Below are 21,484 nucleotides of genomic sequence, written 5' to 3'. Positions count from 1 at the left end.
GGGACTCTGGGGTATCATCTCATCGTCGATCAGGGCAGGCAGGTCATCTTCTCCGGTGCCTTCCTGCTTCGATGTCGAAGGTCGAGGTTGGTCGTCTGCTGAAGGCTTGCTTGGCTGCTAGCCTCGCGCATTTTTTTTATTATACAGTTCTTTGTAAGCACTCAAACTATCTTGTAAATATGCCCTAAACTGACGTACCCTTTCAATATTAAAGGCGTACTTTAACATTGCAGCGGAAATCTCACGCAGTTACATCACGTTCAGTTCCTGGACGACTTCACTTTCGGTCCGTTTGCTACTGCATTCAGTTTTGATTGTGATCCTTTCCTCTTCCAATTGCATCAGCTCTTCACCTATCAGTTCTTGGTCATGGGATGCCAAAACCTCTTCAACATCATCTTGGTCAGCTTCCACAAGCCAAACTCACTTTGTCCTTCCTTGGTTCACTACGTTCGAAATGCTTAAATATGTCCAGTTTTATGCTAAGTGTAACACCCTTATGAGCTCTTTTAGGCTTTTCCGATACCTTAGAACTCATCTTGCTAATGGCTGCTCACAGGCACGTGTTTAAGCAATGCCGGCTAGGATGCCATTCCGAATCGGGGGAGAGCGGCTGCTTGGGGGGTGCGCTGCCTTTTATCGCGCGGTGCTTTTTTCGTAACAGTGAAAACACCTCCTGAAAGCGAAACAGGGTACTAATGTAGGTCTTTCGTAACAGTGAGGTTTCGTAAAGTGAACGTTCGAAAAGCGGGGGACGCCTGTATTATCATTAATGTTGAGACAAAAACATTGCACTGGAGTGCATTTCCATTTTGTAACACGGTTCAATGGAAATAAAGTTTAGCACTATACAATATGGTGAAATAGATGGGTTTTCCAAGATTACATGTAGTATTGGTTGGCATTGGCAAAATTCTTTTCATTACCTGTAGTTTATTTTCTTCAGTGGTGATGGGACACTATCTTGAAATATTGTGATGTTTTCAACAATGATAATGAACGAGGATTTTGAGTACTTCTGATGAACTTTTTGGTATCCCCATGTCAGGTTAATACCTCACTTGCAGTAAAGGTTGCTGTACTCCAATCAAGCTGTTCTGGTGGAGGTCATCTGAATATGTGGTATATTTAAGTAAGCTTGGTGATTACAAAATTCCCTGTGAAAAGAACATACTACTGTCATTTTATGCTATTGATAAATAGGAGGATGTGATGATACAATTCCCTCTTGGGGCATTGATTTCTAAAGGTTGTTGCAACTGCATTCATTTAGAACATAGAACGTAGAATAGTACAGCACAGTACAGGCCCTTCGGCCCACAATGTTGTGCCGACCCTTAAACCCTACCTCCCATATAACCCCCCACCTTAAATTCCTCCATATACCTGTCTAGCGGTCTCTTAAATTTCCCTTGTGTATCTGCCTCTACCACTGACTCAGGCAGTGCATTCCACGCACCAACCACTCTCTGAGTAAAAAAACCTTCATCTAATATCCCACTTGAACTTCCCACCCCTTACCTTAAAGCCATGTCCTCTTGTATTGAGCAGTGGTGTCCTGGGGAAGAGGCGCTGGCTATCCACTCTATCTATTCCTCTTAATATCTTGTATACCTCAGTCATATCTCCTCTCATCCTCCTCTCCAAAGAGTAAAGCCCTAGCTCCCTTAATCTCTGATCATAATGCATACTGTCTAAACCAGGTAGCATCCTGGTAAACCTTCTCTGTACCCTTACCAATGCTTCCACATACTTCCTATAGTGAGGTGACCAGAACTGGACACAGTATTCCAATTGTGGCCTAACCAGAGTTTTATAGAGCTGCATCATTACCTCAGGACTCTTAAACTCTATCCCTCGACTTATGAAGGCTAACACCCCACAAGCTTTCTTAACTGCCCTATCTACCTGTGAGGCAACTTTCAGGAATCTATGGACATGTACCCCCCCAGATCCCTCTGCTCCTCCACACCACCAAGTATCCTGCCATTTACTTGGTACTCTGCCTTGGAGTTTGTCCTTCCAAAGAGTACCACCTCACCTTAGACTCGTATTTTTTTTTAATATAATTTTTATTGAGTTTTCAAAGTGAATACATGAAAAGATAATGCCTACCCTCCCCCTTCGCCGTAACCCTTCCCCCCGATATATACTCCTACCTGAGAAAAAAAGAAAGAAAGAAAGAAAGAAAAAAAGAACTGTCTGGATATTGGAAGGTTTCCACATGCTCCATGGGATTCAAAATAAATTTAGTATATTTATTTATTACTTTCCCCAAGGGACTAAGATCTTTAACATCGGAGCAACTAAATATGCCATCCTATCTTTTGTAAATAAGGGCACCAAATATTCAAAAATGTTTCATATTTATCTCTTAAATTATAAGTAATTTTTTCGAGTGGAATAGAACTAGCCATTTCATTGTTCCAACGATTCATACTTAAATACGAATCGGATTTCCAAGTAACTGCTATAGCCTTCTTATCTACTGCCAATGCAATTTTTATGAATTCTTTCTGATATTTATTCAATTTAAGTTTTGGTTTTATCCTTTCAATATCACCTAATAGAAATAATACAGGGTTATGTGGAAGTTGAGTTCCAGTAATTTCTTCCGATAAGACTCTTAAATTTATCCAAAAAGGTTGAATTTTAAAACAAGACCAAGTAGTATATAAGAAAGTACCAATTTCTTGATTACACCGAAAGCATTGATCAGATAAATTTGAATTTAATCTATTTATTTTTTGTGGTGTAATATATAATTGGTATAAAAAAATTATATTGTACTAATCTAAGTCGAACGTTTATTGTATTTGTCATACTGTCAAGACACAGTCTTGACCAATTTGTTTCATCAATATTAATATTCAGATCCGTTTTCCATTTTTGTTTTGACTTGTGGATTCCTTGTTTAATTGTCTGCTTTTGAATCAAATTATACATACAAGAAATAAATTTTTAAATTTTTCCTTTTTGAATTAAAATTTCAATTTCATTGGGTTTTGGCAAAAACGTTGTTTGACCCAGTTTGCCTTTTAAGTAAACCCTTAATTGAAGGTAACAAAAGAAAGTGTTATTTGATATTTTATATTTATTCCTTAGTTACTCAAATGCCATCAATATACCTCGTTCATAACAGTCTCCTATAGATCTAATCCCTTTTTGGTACCAATTATATAAAAGTTGATTATTCATTGTAAAAGGAATAAGTCTGTTTTGGAACAAAGGTCTCCTTGCTAATAAAGATTTCTTTATTTCATTATCAATATTTATCTTATTCCATAGATCAATCAAATGTTTTAATATAGGAGATTCTTTCTTTTCTCGTATCCATTTAGATTCCCATTTATATATAAAATCTTCAGGTATATTTTCTCCTATCTTATCTAATTCTATTCTAATCCATGCCGGTTTTCGATCGTCAAAGAAAGATGCAATAAATCTAAGTTGATTTGCTTTATAATAATTCTTAAAGTTTGGAAGTTGTAACCCTCCTAACCCAAATTTACATGTCAATTTTTCCAATGATATTCTTGACATCTTACCTTCCCAAAGAAATTTTCTCACACATTTATTTAACTCTTGAAAAAAATTCTGTGGCAATTATATTGGTAATGTTTGAAACAAATACTGTAATCTAGGAAATATATTCATTTTTACAACATTGACTCTACCCACTAATGTTATTGGTAGTATCATCCATTTGTCAACATCTTCTTGAATTTTTTTCAATAGTGGTAAATAGTTAAATTCATATAAGTTCTTTACATCATTATCAAGTCTCATACCTAAATACTTTATACCATTTACCGGCCATCTAAACTGGGTTGCTAATTGACATCGACTGTAGTCTCCTTTAGTAAGAGGTAAAATTTCACTTTTATCCCTATTTATTTTACACCCTGATACTTTCCCATATTCATCCAATCTAGAAGATAATTAATGTAACGAATGCTGTGGGTTTGTTAAATAAATCAAAACATCATCAGCAAAAAGATTACTTTTATATTCCTCCTGATTAACTCTAAAACCCATAATATCTGGATCCATTCTAATTAGTTCTGCTAATGGCTCTATCGCCAGTACAAATAAAGCAGGTGATAATGGACAACCTTTTCTACTTGACCTTTTTAACTGGAATGGTGTTGAAATTCGAGTATTTGTCACTACTTTAGCATTAGGGTTAGTATTTAAAGTTTTAATCCAGTTTATAAAAGATGTTCCTAACCCATATTTTTCTAATAACTTTAAATAAAAAATCCCATTCCAATCTATCAAATGCTTTTTCTGCATCCAAGGCTACTACTATACTCATCTCCTCCCTTTTTTGTGCCAAATGAATTATACTGAGTAGCCGAGTTACATTATCTGCCAATTGTCTATTTTTGATAAATCCTGTTTGATCCATATGTATTAATTTTGGTAAATATTTAGATGATCTATTTGATAAAATTATCACTATTATTTTATAGTGATAATTCAGCAAAGAAATAGGCCTGTATGATGCTGGTTTTAAAGGATCTCTGTCTTTTTTTGGCAATACTATTACAATCGCTGTTGAAAAAGATTCTGGGAGTTTATGTATTTTTTCTGCTTGATGTATTAACTCCATAAAGGGAGGAAATAATAAATCTTTAAATTTTTTATAAAATTCAGGTGGAAAACCATCTTCTTCTGGAGATTTATTACTTTGGAGTGATCCTAAAGCTTCTTCAACCTCTTTTAATGTAAAAGGCATATCTAATCCCTTCTGTTCTTCCGAATTCAATTTTGGAAGAAATACTTGTGATAAAAACCTTTCTATCTCATTAACATCATTTTGTGATTCTGGTTGATATAATTCAGAATAGAAACTTTTGAAGGTTTCATTGATTTCTAAAGGTTTATAAGTAATTTTATTTGCACTTGTTCTAATTGCATTTATCGTTTTGGAAGCTTGTTCTGTTTTCAACTGCCAAGCAAGAATTTTATGTGCTCTCTCACCTAACTCATAATACCTTTGCTTAGTTCTTATGATTGCTATTTCCATTCTGTATGTGTGAAGCGTATTATATTGTAACTTCTTATTGACAAGTTGCCTTTGTTTTTCTTCTGTCATATGTCTTTGAGATTCTTTTTCTAATTTTGTAATCTTTTTTCAATTGATCTAGTTCTGCCATATATTCTTTCTTAATTTTAGACATATAACTTATTATCTGACCCCTCAAATATGCTTTCATCACATCCCATAGTATAAATTTATCATCCACTGAATGAGAGTTTGTATCCAAAAAAAATTGGATCTGCTTTTTCATAAAATCACAAAAATCTTGACGTTTTAATAATGTTGAATTAAATCTCCATCTATAAGCTACTTCTTCCTTATTAGTCATTATTATTGTCATTAATAGAGGAGAATGATCTGACAATATTCTTGCTTTACATTCCAGATTTTTTTACTGTGTTGAATACGCATTGATAATAGGAAAAGATCTATCCTTGAATAAGTTTTGTGTCTATTAGAATAGAACAAATAGTCTCTTTCTTTAGGATTAATTCTTCTCCATTTATCAATCAAATTTAAATCTTTCATCAATGATAAAGTTAGTTTTACTACCTTCGATTTTGTGACAGCCTTAGTTGATCTATCTAAGACTGGGTCTAGGCAAAAATTAAAATCTCCTCCTATTAATATTTTTTCATGTGCATCAGCCAAATTCAAAAAAACTTCTTGTATGAATTTTGCATCATTTTCATTTGGTGCATAAATATTCACGAAAGTCCACAATTCAGAAAAAAGTTGACAGTGTATAATCACATATCTCCCCGCAGAATCGCTTATTACATTTTGTATTCTAATTGGTAACATTTTATTGATCAAAATTGCTACTCCTCTCGCTTTTGGATTAAATGAAGCTGCAACAACACTACCCACCCAATCTCTCTTTAATTTCTGATGTTCTGTTTCTGTTAAATGCGTTTCCTGTAAGAAAGCTAAATCTACCTTCATTTTCTTAATATGTGTTAAGATTCTTTTTCTTTTCACCGATCCATTAAGCCCATTAACATTAAAACTCAAAAAATACAATAAATTAGTCATTATTCTTAACAAAGTTACTCCAATCTAAAGCATTACTTAGCTTCTCAACTCTCGTAGTTCCTTGGGGAATCTCTTTGAACTTCATGTTGCTATGTGTTTCCCTCCCAATCATCCAGGCAAAAAGAAAGAAATAAAAGATAGATATGATACAAAAAGAGAAATAACAGAATACCCCCCTACTAACGTTGTGAATGAAAAGATACACAACACTACCCCCCTCCATTTTGCGGGTCGTGGCTATTGCCACGCTAGCACACATGAATAGTGTAGCGATTGGTCAGTATTTCTTCCAGCTCTCCCATAACAAAAAAATTGTGTGTGTGTGTGTATATATATGTATATATAAAAATTAATGTCACTATTCCCAGCTAATATTCCTCAAATTTTAACCTTTCTTCCCCTCCCTCATATAATTAATAATATATTTATATATTCATCCGCCTTTAAAAATCCAGCAGGTCTATTCCTTGACCCAGTCTTCATCTTCAATCCATCTCGCTCCCCTGGGTTTGTTCTTGTATCTGGTGAATATTCAAAGAACTTCTGCTTTCCGGTAATCGTCAAAAAATCTTTTTTCTCCGCCAGCCAAAAAAATCTTCAAGGTTGCAGGATAACGCAATATAAATTGATAACCGTGATCCCATAGGACTTTTTTCACTGGATTAAATTTCTTCCTTCTCTTCAAAAGCTCATAACTTATGTCAGGGTAGAAAAAAATTTTCTTCCCTTCTATCACCAATGGCCCTTTTCTATTCTTGGCAGCTTGGGCAGCCGCCTGTAGAATCCTTTCTTTGTCTTGAAATCTTAAGAATTTTATTAAAATTAATAGTGGATATTGGTCATCTTGTGGTTTTGGTCTTAGAGCTCTATGTGCCCGCTCAATTTCAATTGATCGGTCTTCCACTTTCATTTGCAAAGTTTCCAGGATCCATCTTTGAAAAAATTCTATTGGATTTTCTCCCTTTATATCTTCTTTAAGACCAACAATCTTAATAATATTTCGTCTACTAAAATTTTCCAACACGTCCACTTTCTCCAACAGTCGATTTCTTTCCGTTTTCCAGACAAGCATATCATTTTCTGTTTTTTCCACTCTATTGTTAATATGCTCCATTGTTCTTTCCAACTTCTGAAGTTTCTTATCCATTTTGTCCTGTCTTTTCATAGCTTTCTCATAGCACATCTTCATGTCTCTAAGCTCTGTTCTTATTTTTCTTAGTTCAGCCTTTACTTGCAATAAAGCCTCTCTTATGTCTCCGTCGCATCCTTTACTTCCAGTCTCTTCCAGTTCTTCCTCCTCTTCTTCATCTGTATTCTCTGCGGAATCCAATTCTGACTCTGAGTCACTTTCACTTGCAGTGGCTGTCGGTTCTTGTAGTTTGAGTTGTATCAATTTGCGTATGCCAACTTCTTTGCGCATGCGCAATTCCGGCATCTTCTTCCCAGGGACCGCTACCGCCGCCATTGCTCCCTGTTCTTCTACGCCAGAGATAAAATGCATCTCCTCCGAAGGAGATCCAACCTGAATCCGAGGCTCCATTGCTGCAGTAGGCCATTTTTTCTTCCCATCTCGCGGCGACTTCGCAGCAACAGATTTCTTCTGTTGCGGTTTATGAGGCATATCGTAGATGGAAGCGGATGAGTAGGGAATTATGGGCAGATGTAGCCAGGTTGGGGGGTGGAAGTAAACACAACAAAGGTTGTCTACTTCAGGAATGTGATAAAGGGGGTGATGTGGAATTAAGGAGGGAGGATGATAGTGTAATGTATTGTGTGAGTATTCGTAGTATCAGAGTGTGTATGACGTCAGGATGTAGAGAAGTAAAATGGAAGTCTGGTGAATAAAGGTTGGTTGTTCAATCTACACCGGTGTCCGAGTCACATAAATATTGCAATAAAGGTTTGCAACACGTTTGTCTTCCAAGATGATGAGCAAGAAAAAATTGAAGTGTTGAAAAAAAAGTTTCAAGATTACTGCGAACTGAGAAAAAACTTACCGTTCATCCGACACCGGTTTTTCACGAGGGCTCAAGGACCAACGGAGACCATAGATGCCTATGTAACAGATTTAAAGAGCAAGGCAAAAGACTGAGATCGGACAACTGCATGACTCTTTAATACGTGACAGGATTGTATGCGGCATACGAGATGATCAAGTGAGCGGCAGGCTATTGAGAGAGACAGATCTTGCATTAGAAAAGGCGATTGATGTTTGCCGTGCCAGTGAGATCACGTCAAGTCAGGTTAAAGTGCTCAATGAAGAGATTGAAGTGCACAAAATAAAAACTGTGAAAACTAACAAGAGTAGGACAAAGCCAGCTCCACAAGATGATCAAAAGGAAGTTAATTGCAACAGGTGCGGTTATAAACATGGATACAGAAAATGTCCAGCCTTTGGTCAGACATGCAAGTTATTGCCAGAAAAGAAATCACTTTGCAAAGATGTGCAAATCGAAGGAGAATGCAAGGAAAATGCATGCTGTGGAACAGAGTGAGGGCAACAGTGACATGTTCATTGGCACAGTTGAAGTGGAACAGGAGGTATGCATCAAGAATATTGACAATGCAGAGATGGAGGATGAAGATGATTGGACCCAAGATCTGATAATAAACAGGAGGAAAGTGACATTTAAGCTTGACACTGAGGCAAAGTGCAATGTAATGTCAGCAGAAACATTCAACTCACTGGTCATCAGAGGAAGACTGGAAAAATCCACCTGCAAGCTTGTTGCATATTTCGGCCACAAGACGGCGCCACTGGGCAAAAAAGCACTCACCTGTGTATACAAAGGTCAAAAATACAAGATCGAGTTTGAAATAGTGCAGTAACATGTTTCCGCAATACTGGGCAAAGCAACATGCACAAAGCTAGGCCTGGTGAAGCGAATCTATGGTGTTGAAAAAGAAAATGACATTCTCAAATACTTTGATGACTTGTTTTCTGGATTAGGATGTTTACCAGGGAAACACCATATCAAGATTGATCCAACTATTGCACCAGTTGTGCATGCCCCGAGAAAGATTCCAGTAGCTCTCAGGGATTGAGTAGTGGAGGAGCTACACAGAATGGAACAGATGGGAGTCATAACAAGACAAATAGAACTGACTGACTGGGTGAATAGTATGGTGACAGTGGTCACAGAAAAAAAGATGAGGATTTGCATGGATCCACAAGATCTCAACCAAGCCATCAAAAGAGAGCACTATCCGCTGCTCACGGTTGAAGAGGTTGTCTCCCGCATGCCTAATGCAAAATACTTTTCAGTATTAGATGCAAATCAAGGCTTCTGGCAGATCAAGCTGGATGAAGAAAGTTCCAAATTATGCACTTTTAACACGCCCATAGGGAGATATCGTTTCTTGCGTCTACCCTTTGGGATTTCTTCTGCATCAGAGGTATTCCAGAGATCCGTGGCACAAATGATTGAAGGCCTGGATGGGGTGGTCAACATCATTGATGATTTGCTGATATGGGGTGACACAATTGATCAGAGACTGAGGAAGCTCCTGGAGAGCGCACGTGAGTACAACCTAACACTGAACAAAAGTAAGTGTAAGATCAGAACTACAGAAATCAAATACATAGGTCATGTACTCAGTGCTGATGGGCTAAAGACTGAGGAAGCTCCTGGAGAGCGCACGTGAGTACAACCTAACACTGAACAAAAGTAAGTGTAAGATCAGAACTACAGAAATCAAATACATAGGTCATGTACTCAGTGCTGATGGGCTAAAACCAGATGATGAAAAGGTCAGAGCTGTGGTACAGCTACCACCACCCGAAGACAAGCAAGAACTATTGAGGTTCATGGGCATGATACAGTATCTTGCAAATTCATTCCCAACTTATCAGAGGTCAGCGCTCCACTCCGAAAGCTACTAGAAAGCAACACTGAATGGCATTGGGAAGACAAACAAAAGAAAAGTTTTGACACATTGAAGCAGTTGGTTGCCAATGCAACAGTACTCAAGTTCTATGATGTCAATAAACCAGTGACGATGTCTGTGGATGCCAGTTTGGAAGGAATAGGAGCTGTTATACTGCAGGATGGGAGGCCTGTGGCGTATGGATCACGAGCACTTACGGACTGCCAACGCCGACATGCTCAAATCGAGAAAGAATTACTCGCCATAGTTTATGGGTGTGAGAAGTTCCACCAATATGTATATGGCAAAGAAATCCAGGTTGAGAGTGATCACAAACCACTTGAGAGCATCTTCAAAAAGCCACTCCACCAAGCTCCTATGAGGCTGCAAAGGATGCTTCTCAGGCTACAGAGGTACACTCTCACAGTCACCTATAAGCCAGGAAAAGAACTGCACATTGCTGATGCTTTGAGCCATGCTTACCTCAAAGAGCAAAAGGAAGAGTTGCTAGGAAGAGAGCTGGAGGTCAACTGGGCTACACCTCAGCTACCCATCTCTGAGGAGAAGTTGAACATGTTCAGGTAAGCGACTGCAGATGATCCTGAAATGCAAATGCTAAGAGACCTTACAATGAATGGATGGCCAACAGAAAGAAACGATGTTCTAAAGGAAATGCAGAATACTGGACATTTAAAGAGGAAATCAGCTATGCATCAGGGCTAATGTTCAAAATGGCAAAACTCATCGTACCAAACCAAATGAGACCGGAAATGCTCAACAGAATTCGTGAGTCACACCTGGGGATAGTGAAATGTAAAGAAAGAGCAAGAGACATTCTCTATTGGCCAGGCATGTCAACTCAGATAGAGGACATTGTTTCTCAGTGTGCTGTCTGTAATGAAAACAAAAACAGCAATCCAAGAGAGCCTCTGCTTCTCCACCCACTACCAGGAAGACCATGGGAGAAGATTGGCACAGATCTCTTTCACTACAATGGTACAGAATATCTGCTTTGTGTGGACTACTATTCAAAATATCCAGAGATCACCAAGTTAAGTGACACGTCCAGTTGAGGTGTCATTACCGCAATGAAGTCGACATTTGCAAGACATGGTACTCCTGATATTGTTGTTAGTGACAATGGTCCACAATATGCCAGTGGTGAGTTCAGAGGGTTCTCAAAAAGCTGGGAATTTCAACATGTTACTTCTAGTCCAGGGCACGCTCAGTCTAATGGACAAGCAGAGATAACTGTACAAACTGTCAAGAACATGCTCAAGAAGGCACATAGCAGCAACGGTGACCCTTACATTGCTCTGCTTGAATACCACAACACACCGATTGAGGGTGTGGGGTTCTCTCCTGCGCAGCTATTGATGGGACGTCGTCTGAAGTCCAAACTGCCAACATCCACACCTCTACTGACTCCTGAAGGTAATGCTCAAGTACATGACAAGCAAAAATACGAGCAAATAAAGCAAAAGAGCTACTATGACAGACATACAATACAGTTGCCAGATCTACATACGGGTGAAAATGTCAGCATACAGAGAAGGGACACTTGGCAACCGGCTGTGGTTGTGAACAGACATCAGCAAACAAGATCCTTCATAGTTCGCACTCCAGATGGAAGAGTCTACAGGAGGAACAGGAAGCATCTGCTGAAGACAGGCGAGAATGGGTTTCCACGTACAGATGCACAGGACATTTCCACAGATACAGACACGGAAACAAACGACACCAAGAATGATGCAGACCCCAAAAACACAGAGGGCACTCGAGAGACTGACACGGATGAAGGTCAAGCACAGTCACAGTTGTAACACACACGGGCTGGGAGACAAGTCAAACTTCCAGCTAGATACAGAGACTAGACATACAGTTTGAGGCAAAGTCATACATGTCATAAGTTCCAAGGTGTGAAATAAAAGGTTTATTAGTCTATGTTAGTAAAAGAAAATACAATGCAGAATACAGTACAAGATTTTTTTTAGTTTATGTCATAGTTGTTGCACTGTAAGAAGGGCATACCTCGAGGCATTGTTTTGGTAATTCACAGTGTTGTAAAAAAAAATCTTGAGAAAGGGAATGTAATATATTGTGTGAATATTCGTAGTATCAGAGTGCGTATGACGTCAGGACGTAGAGAAGTAAAATGGAAGTCTGGTGAATAAAGGTTGGTTGTTCAATCTACAACGGTGTCTGAGTCACATAAATATTACAGATAGCATCAAGTGAGAGAAGGGAAAGAAAGTGTGAGAACATCTGTGATACAGAGGAAGAAAGAAATATGGCATGTGATTACCTGATACTGGAAAATTCAGCATTCGTTCTACAGGTTGAGTACCCCTTATTCGAAAATCCAAAATTCGCAAACCTCTGAAATCTAAAATTTTCTTGAGCACTGACATGACATCACAAATGGAAAATTCTACAAGGTGTTCCCAGGCAATCTGCAGGTCTCTGAGCGCCACAGAGTTCTGAGAAGGGACTGCACATGTGCAGTGAACAAAAGTTAATGAAAAATAAAAAAAACACTACGTGAAGTATAAAATGAAAATCTCAATCGTGCATTGAAAGAGTAGATTCAACGGTGTCGGAGTGAACATATGCTGCTTAATGGTATGCTAATCATGAAATAAGCAAAGATATATCATGACAAACTGAAAATTGAAGGTAATTGAATATTCAGCACACTGGTTGCAGAAATTTTGAGGAAAGGCCTAGTATTAACTTTTCAAAGCATTTACTGATCACAAAGCAGCAGAGAAATTCATTGGAGAGTTTGCCAAGATTATTGCTGATGAAAATCTAACACCAGAGCAAGTCTACAATGCCTTAAAAAAAAGTGAAATGCAAATACAGTGTACTGTAACCTTTTAATCAAAACACAACATTGTCAGCCTGCTGTTGTTTGTTGTTCAACAGCAGATTTAGGTGTTCTCCTGATGCTCCTGTGTTGCTTTTGTTACTCTGCACACATTACATTTTGATTAATGGTATGTAATAATTTTTACTGCTAAGTACATATGTGTTGTGAACAGCTGTAAGACAAAGACTGCTTACCGGCAGCACATAAATCAGAGCCGGAAATGATGGCAGCCCCAAGCTATCTCCTTATATATTCCAACATCTGAAAAATTCCAAAATCTGAAACACTTCCTGCCCAAAACATTTTGGATAAGGGGTACTCAGCCTGCATTAGGTAGTAGGTCACCTAGGTCACTTTGGCAGACTAAAGTACCATTCTTGTTTGTGTTCAGCCTTCCCCTGGCAGTTATGAAGGAAGAGGACAAGCAAGTGGTACAGTGAGTTGACTATCCCCCCCATCACCCATTTTCTTTACCCTCTCCCAACTGGTTCCATCTGCCCATCATCTTTCCCTTATCTGGATCCACCTATCACCTCCATAGTATATTCAGAGTCTACAACTCTTTGTTTGCTCTATTTATCACTTTTCATCCTCGTGTTTCTATTTGCCCCCTCTCCTTTCCAAACTTTTTTCCATCTGTTCATTTCCGCTTTTTCACCTGATTGTACCTATTATCTACCGCTCCAGTTGAACCCCCTCTGCCTTGCCTCTTTAAACTGGCTATCTCCCCCTCTAAACTTAATCTGGATGCAGGGTCTAAAAACGAAATATTGACTATACCCCTCTGCCTCCACAGATGCTGCCTGTTACATTCAGTTCCTCCAACAGTTAGATTTCTTGTTCCAGATTCCAACATTTGTAATTTCTTTTTTCCAATAATCTGATGTCCATTTGTTGAAATCCTGATATCTGTACGTCTGTCTTACTGAGTGCTGCTTCCTTAAATTACAGTGTTCCCTGGAGAAATGTTTACGCAACTGTGTGATATCAAAAAAAGAGAATTTAAAGTAAATTATAGGAGTACTATCGAATAGTTTGGGAAATCTGTCAGTCGAACAGCACCAAAATCCCAAGTGTTCTGGATCATTGGAGCCATATTGAACATTTGCTGTGACATTGCACTGATGATTTTCAACAAGCTCCAAGCCCTATTTTCACACTTATAAAATTACAACAAAGTTGAAGATTTACTAAGTGTTTGTATTTTACTGTTTGACTCACAGTTTATTTCATCTTTCTTAAAATTGCCAGGTTGTTCCAAATACGTCTGTAAGCCATTGTCTTGTATCTGCAAAATTCTTACTTGAAGAGTGAAATCATCATGGCATTGGCTGGATGTCCAGATTCCTTTCTACACCATCCTTATTATCAGGTTGGACCATAACTTATTTATATTTATATTTGTTTCTGAAGTAGTTTGTTCTGCGCAGTTTAAACCGACGTAACAAATTCATGTTAGAGTTTTTAATTCTTAGAACTGATCTGTGCATAATATTGGGCATTATTCTCCCAATCTCTGTTTTTTTCCCTCTTCATTTGGGATCTCTCTGCTTCTCTGGTTCTAACTTCTCAATGCCCATAGGTGTGCTAAGGTGCAAAGCTCTGTAATTCTCTGCTTATATCTTTCTATCTTGTATCTTGCTATTCCTATATGACACACATTTAAATCTATCTCTTATCAACCATTTAACCATCTATCCTATTATTTCTTTGCATAGCTTTGTCAAGTGACAATAATATTGTGAAATGACGTTGGCATAGCTTGCTGTGATCTGTTATCAGAAAAGTCTAATCTTGATGTGAGTGTCTGAGAACTTGTAATTATTCTGAGCTCTATTTCAACTAAACCCAATACATAGTTAGGCTTGTATTGGATTTCCTCAGTTTACTGCAGCCAATCTGCAAGCCAGAGCAGTCTCCTAGCAACAATTCACAAACAAGAGAATATTTGTAGATGCTGAAAATCCAAGCAACACACTCAAAATGCTGGAGGAACTCAGAAGGCCAGGCAGCATCTATGGCGGGGGCGGGGGGAGGGGAGTGCAGTCAACGTTTCGGGCTGAGACCCTTCGGCAGGACTTCGAAGAACTTTCAACTGTACTTTTTTTCATAGATGCTGCCTAGCCTGCTGAGTTCCTCCAGCGTTTTGAGTGTGTTGCTCTGAGCATCACTGATGCCCTGGCAAGCAAATATTGAGGTTCTGTCCTGAAATGCCTGGATGATCTTTTTCTAGCTTGCTGTTCACAAAGGCGTTTGGAGATTTCTTATAAGTATTTGAAAATCAATACATTTAAACATGGTTACATTCAAATGATTTTATAAAAAATCATTTTTGAAATGTTTAAATTCTTCAAAGTACTGAAAATTAAAAAGAAAATTACACTGATTTTGAGAAAGTTTTGCTAAATAGTTGCAATGGAGAATGGCTACTCAACCTAACTATGTTGTTTTAAATATCGATGTAAGTGGATATCCGTTGCTCTGAGCTTCACTCACCTTTAATCATCTTGATGCCACCATGTTTATGTCATGATGCATTTTTATAACATAACTTTAGTCATCATAACTTAGGTTACAAGATGTGGACCAACCAAAAATTCTTCTAGACCCAATTGGTTGCACCCTGCTAACCCGTACATCTGTTAATTCTGCTTCCACTGGCTACTCACTTATCCTCAGAATTTGAGATGTGAGAAGAGTTTGAATTCGGGGTATCATTAAGGTGAAGGAAGGATAGAATTTGGCATCACATTTATGAAAGCTTTCACTTCTGAGTGAGAATAGAAATTACACTGATGGATATCTCTTTGTTAGGGTAGAGGAATGACTGTTGTAGAGCAGCGGCCCCCAACCACCGGGCCTTAAAGCATGTGCTACCGGGCCATGAGGAAACGATATGAGTCAGCTGCACCTTTCCTCGTTCCCTGTCACGCACTGTTGAATTTGAACATAGGGTTGCCAACTGTTCCGTATTTGCCAGGACATCCCGTATATTAGTTTGTCCCATATGGGACCGCCCCTGTCCCGTATTTCCTCTGCTAAGGTAGAGTGTTCCTATGAAACCTTTCGTGGCGAAATGGCGTGAAGTGAAGAAGCAATTACCATTAATTTATATGGGGAAATTTTTTGAGCGTGCCCAGACCCAAAAAAAATAACCTAACAAATCATACCAAATAACACATAAAACCAAAAATAAATAACACTAACATATAGTAAAAGCAGGAATGATATGATAAATACACAGCCTATATAAAGTAGAAATAGTGTATGTACAGTACAGTCCAGAAGATAAGGCAAAACTGATTTGTGGGGGAAAAAAATCGGCACGTACACGCATGCGCCTATCACATGCGCACACAGGTGCCCGCGCAAGACTTCATGGTGATGGTAGTCTTTCCTGGGGTAAAGTGTACCGGGATTTGACTGCTACTTTTGTCCTTTACTTGGAAGAGAGGAAGTTGGTAACCCTAACTGTAAAAGACATGTTGAGGTGAGCTTAACTCTACTTGAACACCCCCACCCCGGTCGGCCGGTACACAAGAATATTGTCAATATTAAACCGGTTGCAGAAATGGTTGGGGGTCCCTGTTGTAGAGAACAGGGGCAAAATAAAATGAAATAAAATAAACCCAGGAGGGAAGAGGTGTGAACTAGATCTGACCCTTAATGCCTTAGTTTCAAATTAGAATTCAGAGTTCTTCAGTTTGTGAATACATAGATCCAGTTGGAGGAAGGTAATGGTGAGTGAGCAGTATATAGCTCACAGTGTTGGTAGATTTGGGGATATGGATCATCCATGTTAAAATGAATCCAGATGAAGAGCTTGTTTAATGATGAAGGGCACCAAGCAAAAGTGAATGTGGAAGGTTAGTGGGGTAGCAAGAATTTAAAATTGTTTGGGATTGAGATGAGTTGAAATTAGATGTCTTGTCAGGTAGTCCTGTTTGTAGGTTTTGGGGAATAGTGAAGATGAGCTTTGCATGGTTGAACAAAGACTGGAGCAAGTAGAGAGAACATCTTCAGTGGAAATGAGATCACTGGCAGAAAGGGAAATGATAGCTTAATTTCGTTAGAGTGTACATACTCCAGATCAAGCTGTGGTGTCAATATTTTATTCAGCTACAATAGTGCAGAAGTTTGCAGTGTGTGGGGTTATAAATGTGCATTTAAAAAAAGCCAAAAGATGAGGATCACTGCAGATACATAAAATGCAGAAACAACTAGATAAAGGAAGGGAAGGTGACCAGTTAGGCAGTTATCAAATGACCTGTGGAAAAGAATGAGAAGGATTTAGCTTAAACAATGATCCAAGTAATAATTTGGAAAAGTTTGATTTTTAAGGGGATGAGAATATTCTGGAAAATCTAGTGACTAATATGTAAAAGAATTACAGACTTTAAAGCAGTGACAGAGATCCACTTATCACAAAGCATAGTTGAAAATGTTTTTTCAAAGCAAGAATAAGATGAAAGAAAAGGCCATTAATATTTAAGCTACAATATGATGACAGTGGAATATAACATTACATGTGAGCATAAGAAATAGGAGCAGGAAGCGGCCATTTGGTCCATTGAGCCTGCTCTGCCATTCAATAAGATCATGGCTGATCTGGCCATAGATTCATCTCCACCTACCTGCCTTTTCCCCATAACCCTTAATTCCCCTACTATACAAAAATCTATCCAACTTTGTCTTAAATATACTTACTGAGGTATCCTGTACTGGTTCATTGGGCAGAGAATTCCACAGATTCACCACTCTCTGGGAAAATCAGTTTCTCCTTATCTCCGTCCTAAATCTACTCCCCTGAATCTTGAAGCTATGTCCCTTAGTTCTAGTCCCACTTACCAGTGGAAACAACTTTCCTGGCTCTATCTTATCTATTCCTTTCATAAATTTATATGTTTCTAGAAGATGTCCTCTCACTCTTCTGAATTCTCAGCGAGTACAGTCAATCTCTCCTCATAATCTAATCCCCTGATCTCTGGAATCAACCTGGTGAGCCTCCTCTGTACCACCTCCAAAGCCAGTATATCCTTCCTCAAGTAAGGAGACCGGAACTGCACGCAGTACTCCAGGTGCGGTCTCATCAGCACCCTGTACAGTTGCAGCATAACCTCCCTGCTCTTAAATTCTATCCCTCTAGCAATGAAGGCCAACATTCCATTTGCCTTATAGCCTGCTGCACTAGCAAACCAACCTTTTGTGATTCATGCGCAAGCACTCCCAAGTCTCTCTGCACAGAAGCATGCTGCAATTTTTTTAACCATTTAAATAATAATCTGCTCTTTTTTTCCTTCCTAAGTGGAGGACCTCGCATTTACCAACATTCTACTCCATCTGCTAGACCCTTGCCCACTCACTTAACCTACCTATATGTCTCTGCAGAGTCTCTGTATGCTCTGCACAATTTGCTTTTTGACTCAATTTAGTATCATCAGTGAACTTAGATACACTGCACTCGGTCCCCTTTTCTATATTGTTAATGTATATTATGAACAGTTGTGAACCCAGCACTGACCTCCGTGGCACACCGCTCACCACTGATTGCCAACCAGAGTAACTCTCGTGTATCCCAACTCTCTGCTTTCTATTAGTTAACCAATCTTTTATCCATGCTAATACTTCACCCCCAACTCTATGCATCCTTATCTTATGGTTAAGTCTTTTATGTGGCACCTTATCGAACGCCTTCTGGAAATTCAAGTAAATAACATCTATCTGTTCCCCTCTATCCACTGTGCTCATTATATCCTCAAAGAACTTCAGTAAGTTTGTCAAACAGGACCTCCCTTTCCTGAATGGCAGCAATAAAGTAAAGTAAAGCTTCAAGCATTTTCCCAACTACAGATATTAAACTAACTGGCGTATAGTTACCTTCCTTTAGCCTACATCCTTTTTTGAACAGTGGCGTGATATTCACTGTCTTCCAATCTGCCCGGACCTGCCCAGAGTCCAGAAAATTTTGGTAAATTATCACCAAAGCTTGTCCTATAACTTCTGTCATTTCTTTCAGTACCCTGGGATGCATTCCATCAGGACCAGGGGACGTATCTATCTTCAGGCCCACAAGTTTGCTCAGCACTACCTCTCTAGTGATAGCTATTCTATTGAGGTCTTCACCTCCCATCACATCCATGACATGTCCTCCACCGTGAAGACTGGCACAGAATAGTTATTCAAAGCCTCTACTATTTCCTCATTACCCAATACCAATTCCCCCTTCTCGTCCTCCAAATGACTTATGTTCACTTTAGCCACCTTTTTCTGCTTTATATAATTATGACAACTTTTACTATCCGTTTTTTATATTTTGTGCTAGTTTATTTTCATAATCCAGCTTCCCTTTCTTTATTGCTCGCTTAGTGGTTCTTTGTTGCTTTTTAAAGTTTTCCCATTACTCTTGGCAACTTTGTATGCATGGGCTTTTAGTTTGATGCCACCTGTTACTTCCTTAGTTTCCATGGCTGGCTCTCCCCACCCTTACTCTCCTTGCTTTTAATTGGAATATTCTTTTGTTGAATACTGTGAAAAATCTCTTTGAAAGTCTTCCACTGTTCCTGAACCACCCCACCATATAGCATGTGTTTCCAGTCTACACTAGCCCAACCTTCCTTCATCCCTCATTATCAGGAATGACATATAAGGCACAGTTCAGGAAACAAAAAATAAAGCTACATTATCCAAAAAAAAGAAATAGCAAAGTGTTCTACAAATGATTTAAAAAAAAGTGAATCGGTAGAGAGACAAGGCAAATGAATGATAAACCTGTAGTATTTGTTATTCTGCAGCAATTAAATAATTATATTCGTGAAAATTTCGAAGTGGGAAGTCAGTAAATTGAACTTGAAGGATGAGATTTAAGATTGAGAGGCTGCACTGTGCATGTTAAAATTTGGTAATGTTTGAGAGCCAAGATATGCCAAACAGCATATTGAATTTAATTAGAAAAGGAAATAAAATAGAACTCTAATCCACTATCTGACTATTTGGAAAACCTAATGCTTTGACATCTGACTTGCTGATGAAAGAAATAACTGAGGCAAATGGACTGGTGTAGGTGCACAACTGGGGCATTTTAAAACATACCGTTGAATGCCTGTGGTCCCAGATGATATCTGCCACATTCCTTGTCCTCTTCCCTATTCTCTTTCTAAACTTAAGGTTTATAGGAGGATGATAGTACTATGTAAAAGTTAAAGAAAAAGTAAATTAAACATGTGATGAGTAAGAATAACATCCTATAGTCAATAAAATCTGCTAATCTGGCACCACCAAAACCGTAATTAAGGAGTTTTGCTTCATCCCAAAGGATTAGCGGACTGCACATCACAAAATGCACAGTTCAAAATAAATTGATTATCAAAGCATATATTTCACCATATACAACTCTGAGATTCATTAATTCTGTTATGGTTATAATTCTATAGCTTTACTGAGTATGCCCACAAGAAAATGTAAGTCCACCCAACTTGGGTGTTCAACCAGTGTGCAGAAGACAACAAACTGTAAATACAGAAAGAAAGAAATAATAAAGAAACAATAAATATTGAGAACATGAGATGGAGAGTCTTTAACCTGAGCCCATTGGTTGTGGGAACATTTCAATGATGGGGCAGAAGTTGTCCTTTTGGTTCATTCAAACCTGAGGGTTGAGGGGTAGTAACTATTCCTGAACTTGGTGGTATGAGTCCTGAGGTTCCTGTACCTTTTTCCTGATGGCAGCAGTGAGAAGAGAGCATGTCCTGAGTATTAGTGGTCTCTGACGATGGATGCTGCTTGCCTGTGACAACGTACCATTATGATGTGCTTAATGGTGCAGAGGGCTTTACCTGTTATGGACTGGGCCATATCCACTTCTTTTTGTAGGATTTATATTCAAGGGCATTTGTGTTTCCATACCAGGCTGTGATGCAACCAGTTAATATATTCTTCACCACCCATCTCTAATAGTTTGTCGAAATTTTAGATGTCATGCCGAATCTCCCTGAACTCCGAAGGAAGTAGAGGCGCTGCCGTGTTTTTTTCATAATTGTACTTGCGTGCTGGGCCTAGGACAGGTTCTGTAAAATAATAACACCAAGGAATTTTAAAATGTTGATCCTCTCCAACTCTGATCTTCCGATGAGGACTGGCTCATGGACCACTGGTTTCCTTCTCCTGAAGTCAATAACACTGAACAACAAGTTTTTTCAAAGGTGTTTTTTTTTATCAGAAATGATTTTTTGTGTATTATAGACTGCTTGAGGCTGAACATAAATTTAATTTCAGACTACTTGTATCACATAGCAGTTTGGAAAAAACAAGAAATTAACTTTTATTGAATATAATGTGCTTAATTGCATAACAATGCTGATGCTTTGCAATAGTTCAACTGAGCTAAAAATATTTTGTCGATGATTTCTGTTTGTACTCAGTGTCTGAGGCTTCTCGGTTAAGTGTCCAATCATAACCAGACAGCATTGACAGATTTCAGTTCCCCTGATACCATTCCTCCATGATCACAATGTCCTAGTGAAACCTAACACCATGCTTGTCACTGACACAAGGAGGTACTGAGATCATAAATCTTAACAATTAGCTCAAAGTCAGCAGGTTAGGAAACTTAAGTTATTTAAGGGTTTAGGAGTACAAGAAAAACATTAAGAAATAAATATAAGAGA

General features: G+C 38.5%; 1 protein-coding gene across 6 annotated transcripts in view; it reads left to right on the top strand.

Moving 5' to 3' along the window:
- LOC140195367 (growth factor receptor-bound protein 10-like) overlaps positions 1 to 21,484 on the top strand; it is a 229,199-nt gene that overhangs the window by 76,249 nt on the left and 131,466 nt on the right. For all 6 annotated transcript variants that reach the window (XM_072253559.1, XM_072253558.1, XM_072253556.1 and 3 more), the window contains one exon: positions 14,073 to 14,193. In XM_072253559.1, coding sequence (XP_072109660.1) covers positions 14,143 to 14,193 — 51 coding nt within the window. In that variant the 5' untranslated portion in view covers positions 14,073 to 14,142. The remainder of the gene's footprint in view (positions 1 to 14,072; positions 14,194 to 21,484) is intronic.

This window comes from Mobula birostris, chromosome 3 (genome assembly GCF_030028105.1).
Source record: "Mobula birostris isolate sMobBir1 chromosome 3, sMobBir1.hap1, whole genome shotgun sequence".
Lineage (NCBI taxonomy): Eukaryota > Metazoa > Chordata > Chondrichthyes > Myliobatiformes > Myliobatidae > Mobula > Mobula birostris.
Note: the sequence above shows the minus strand (reverse complement) of the source record. Positions and strands in the feature narration are given on the sequence as shown.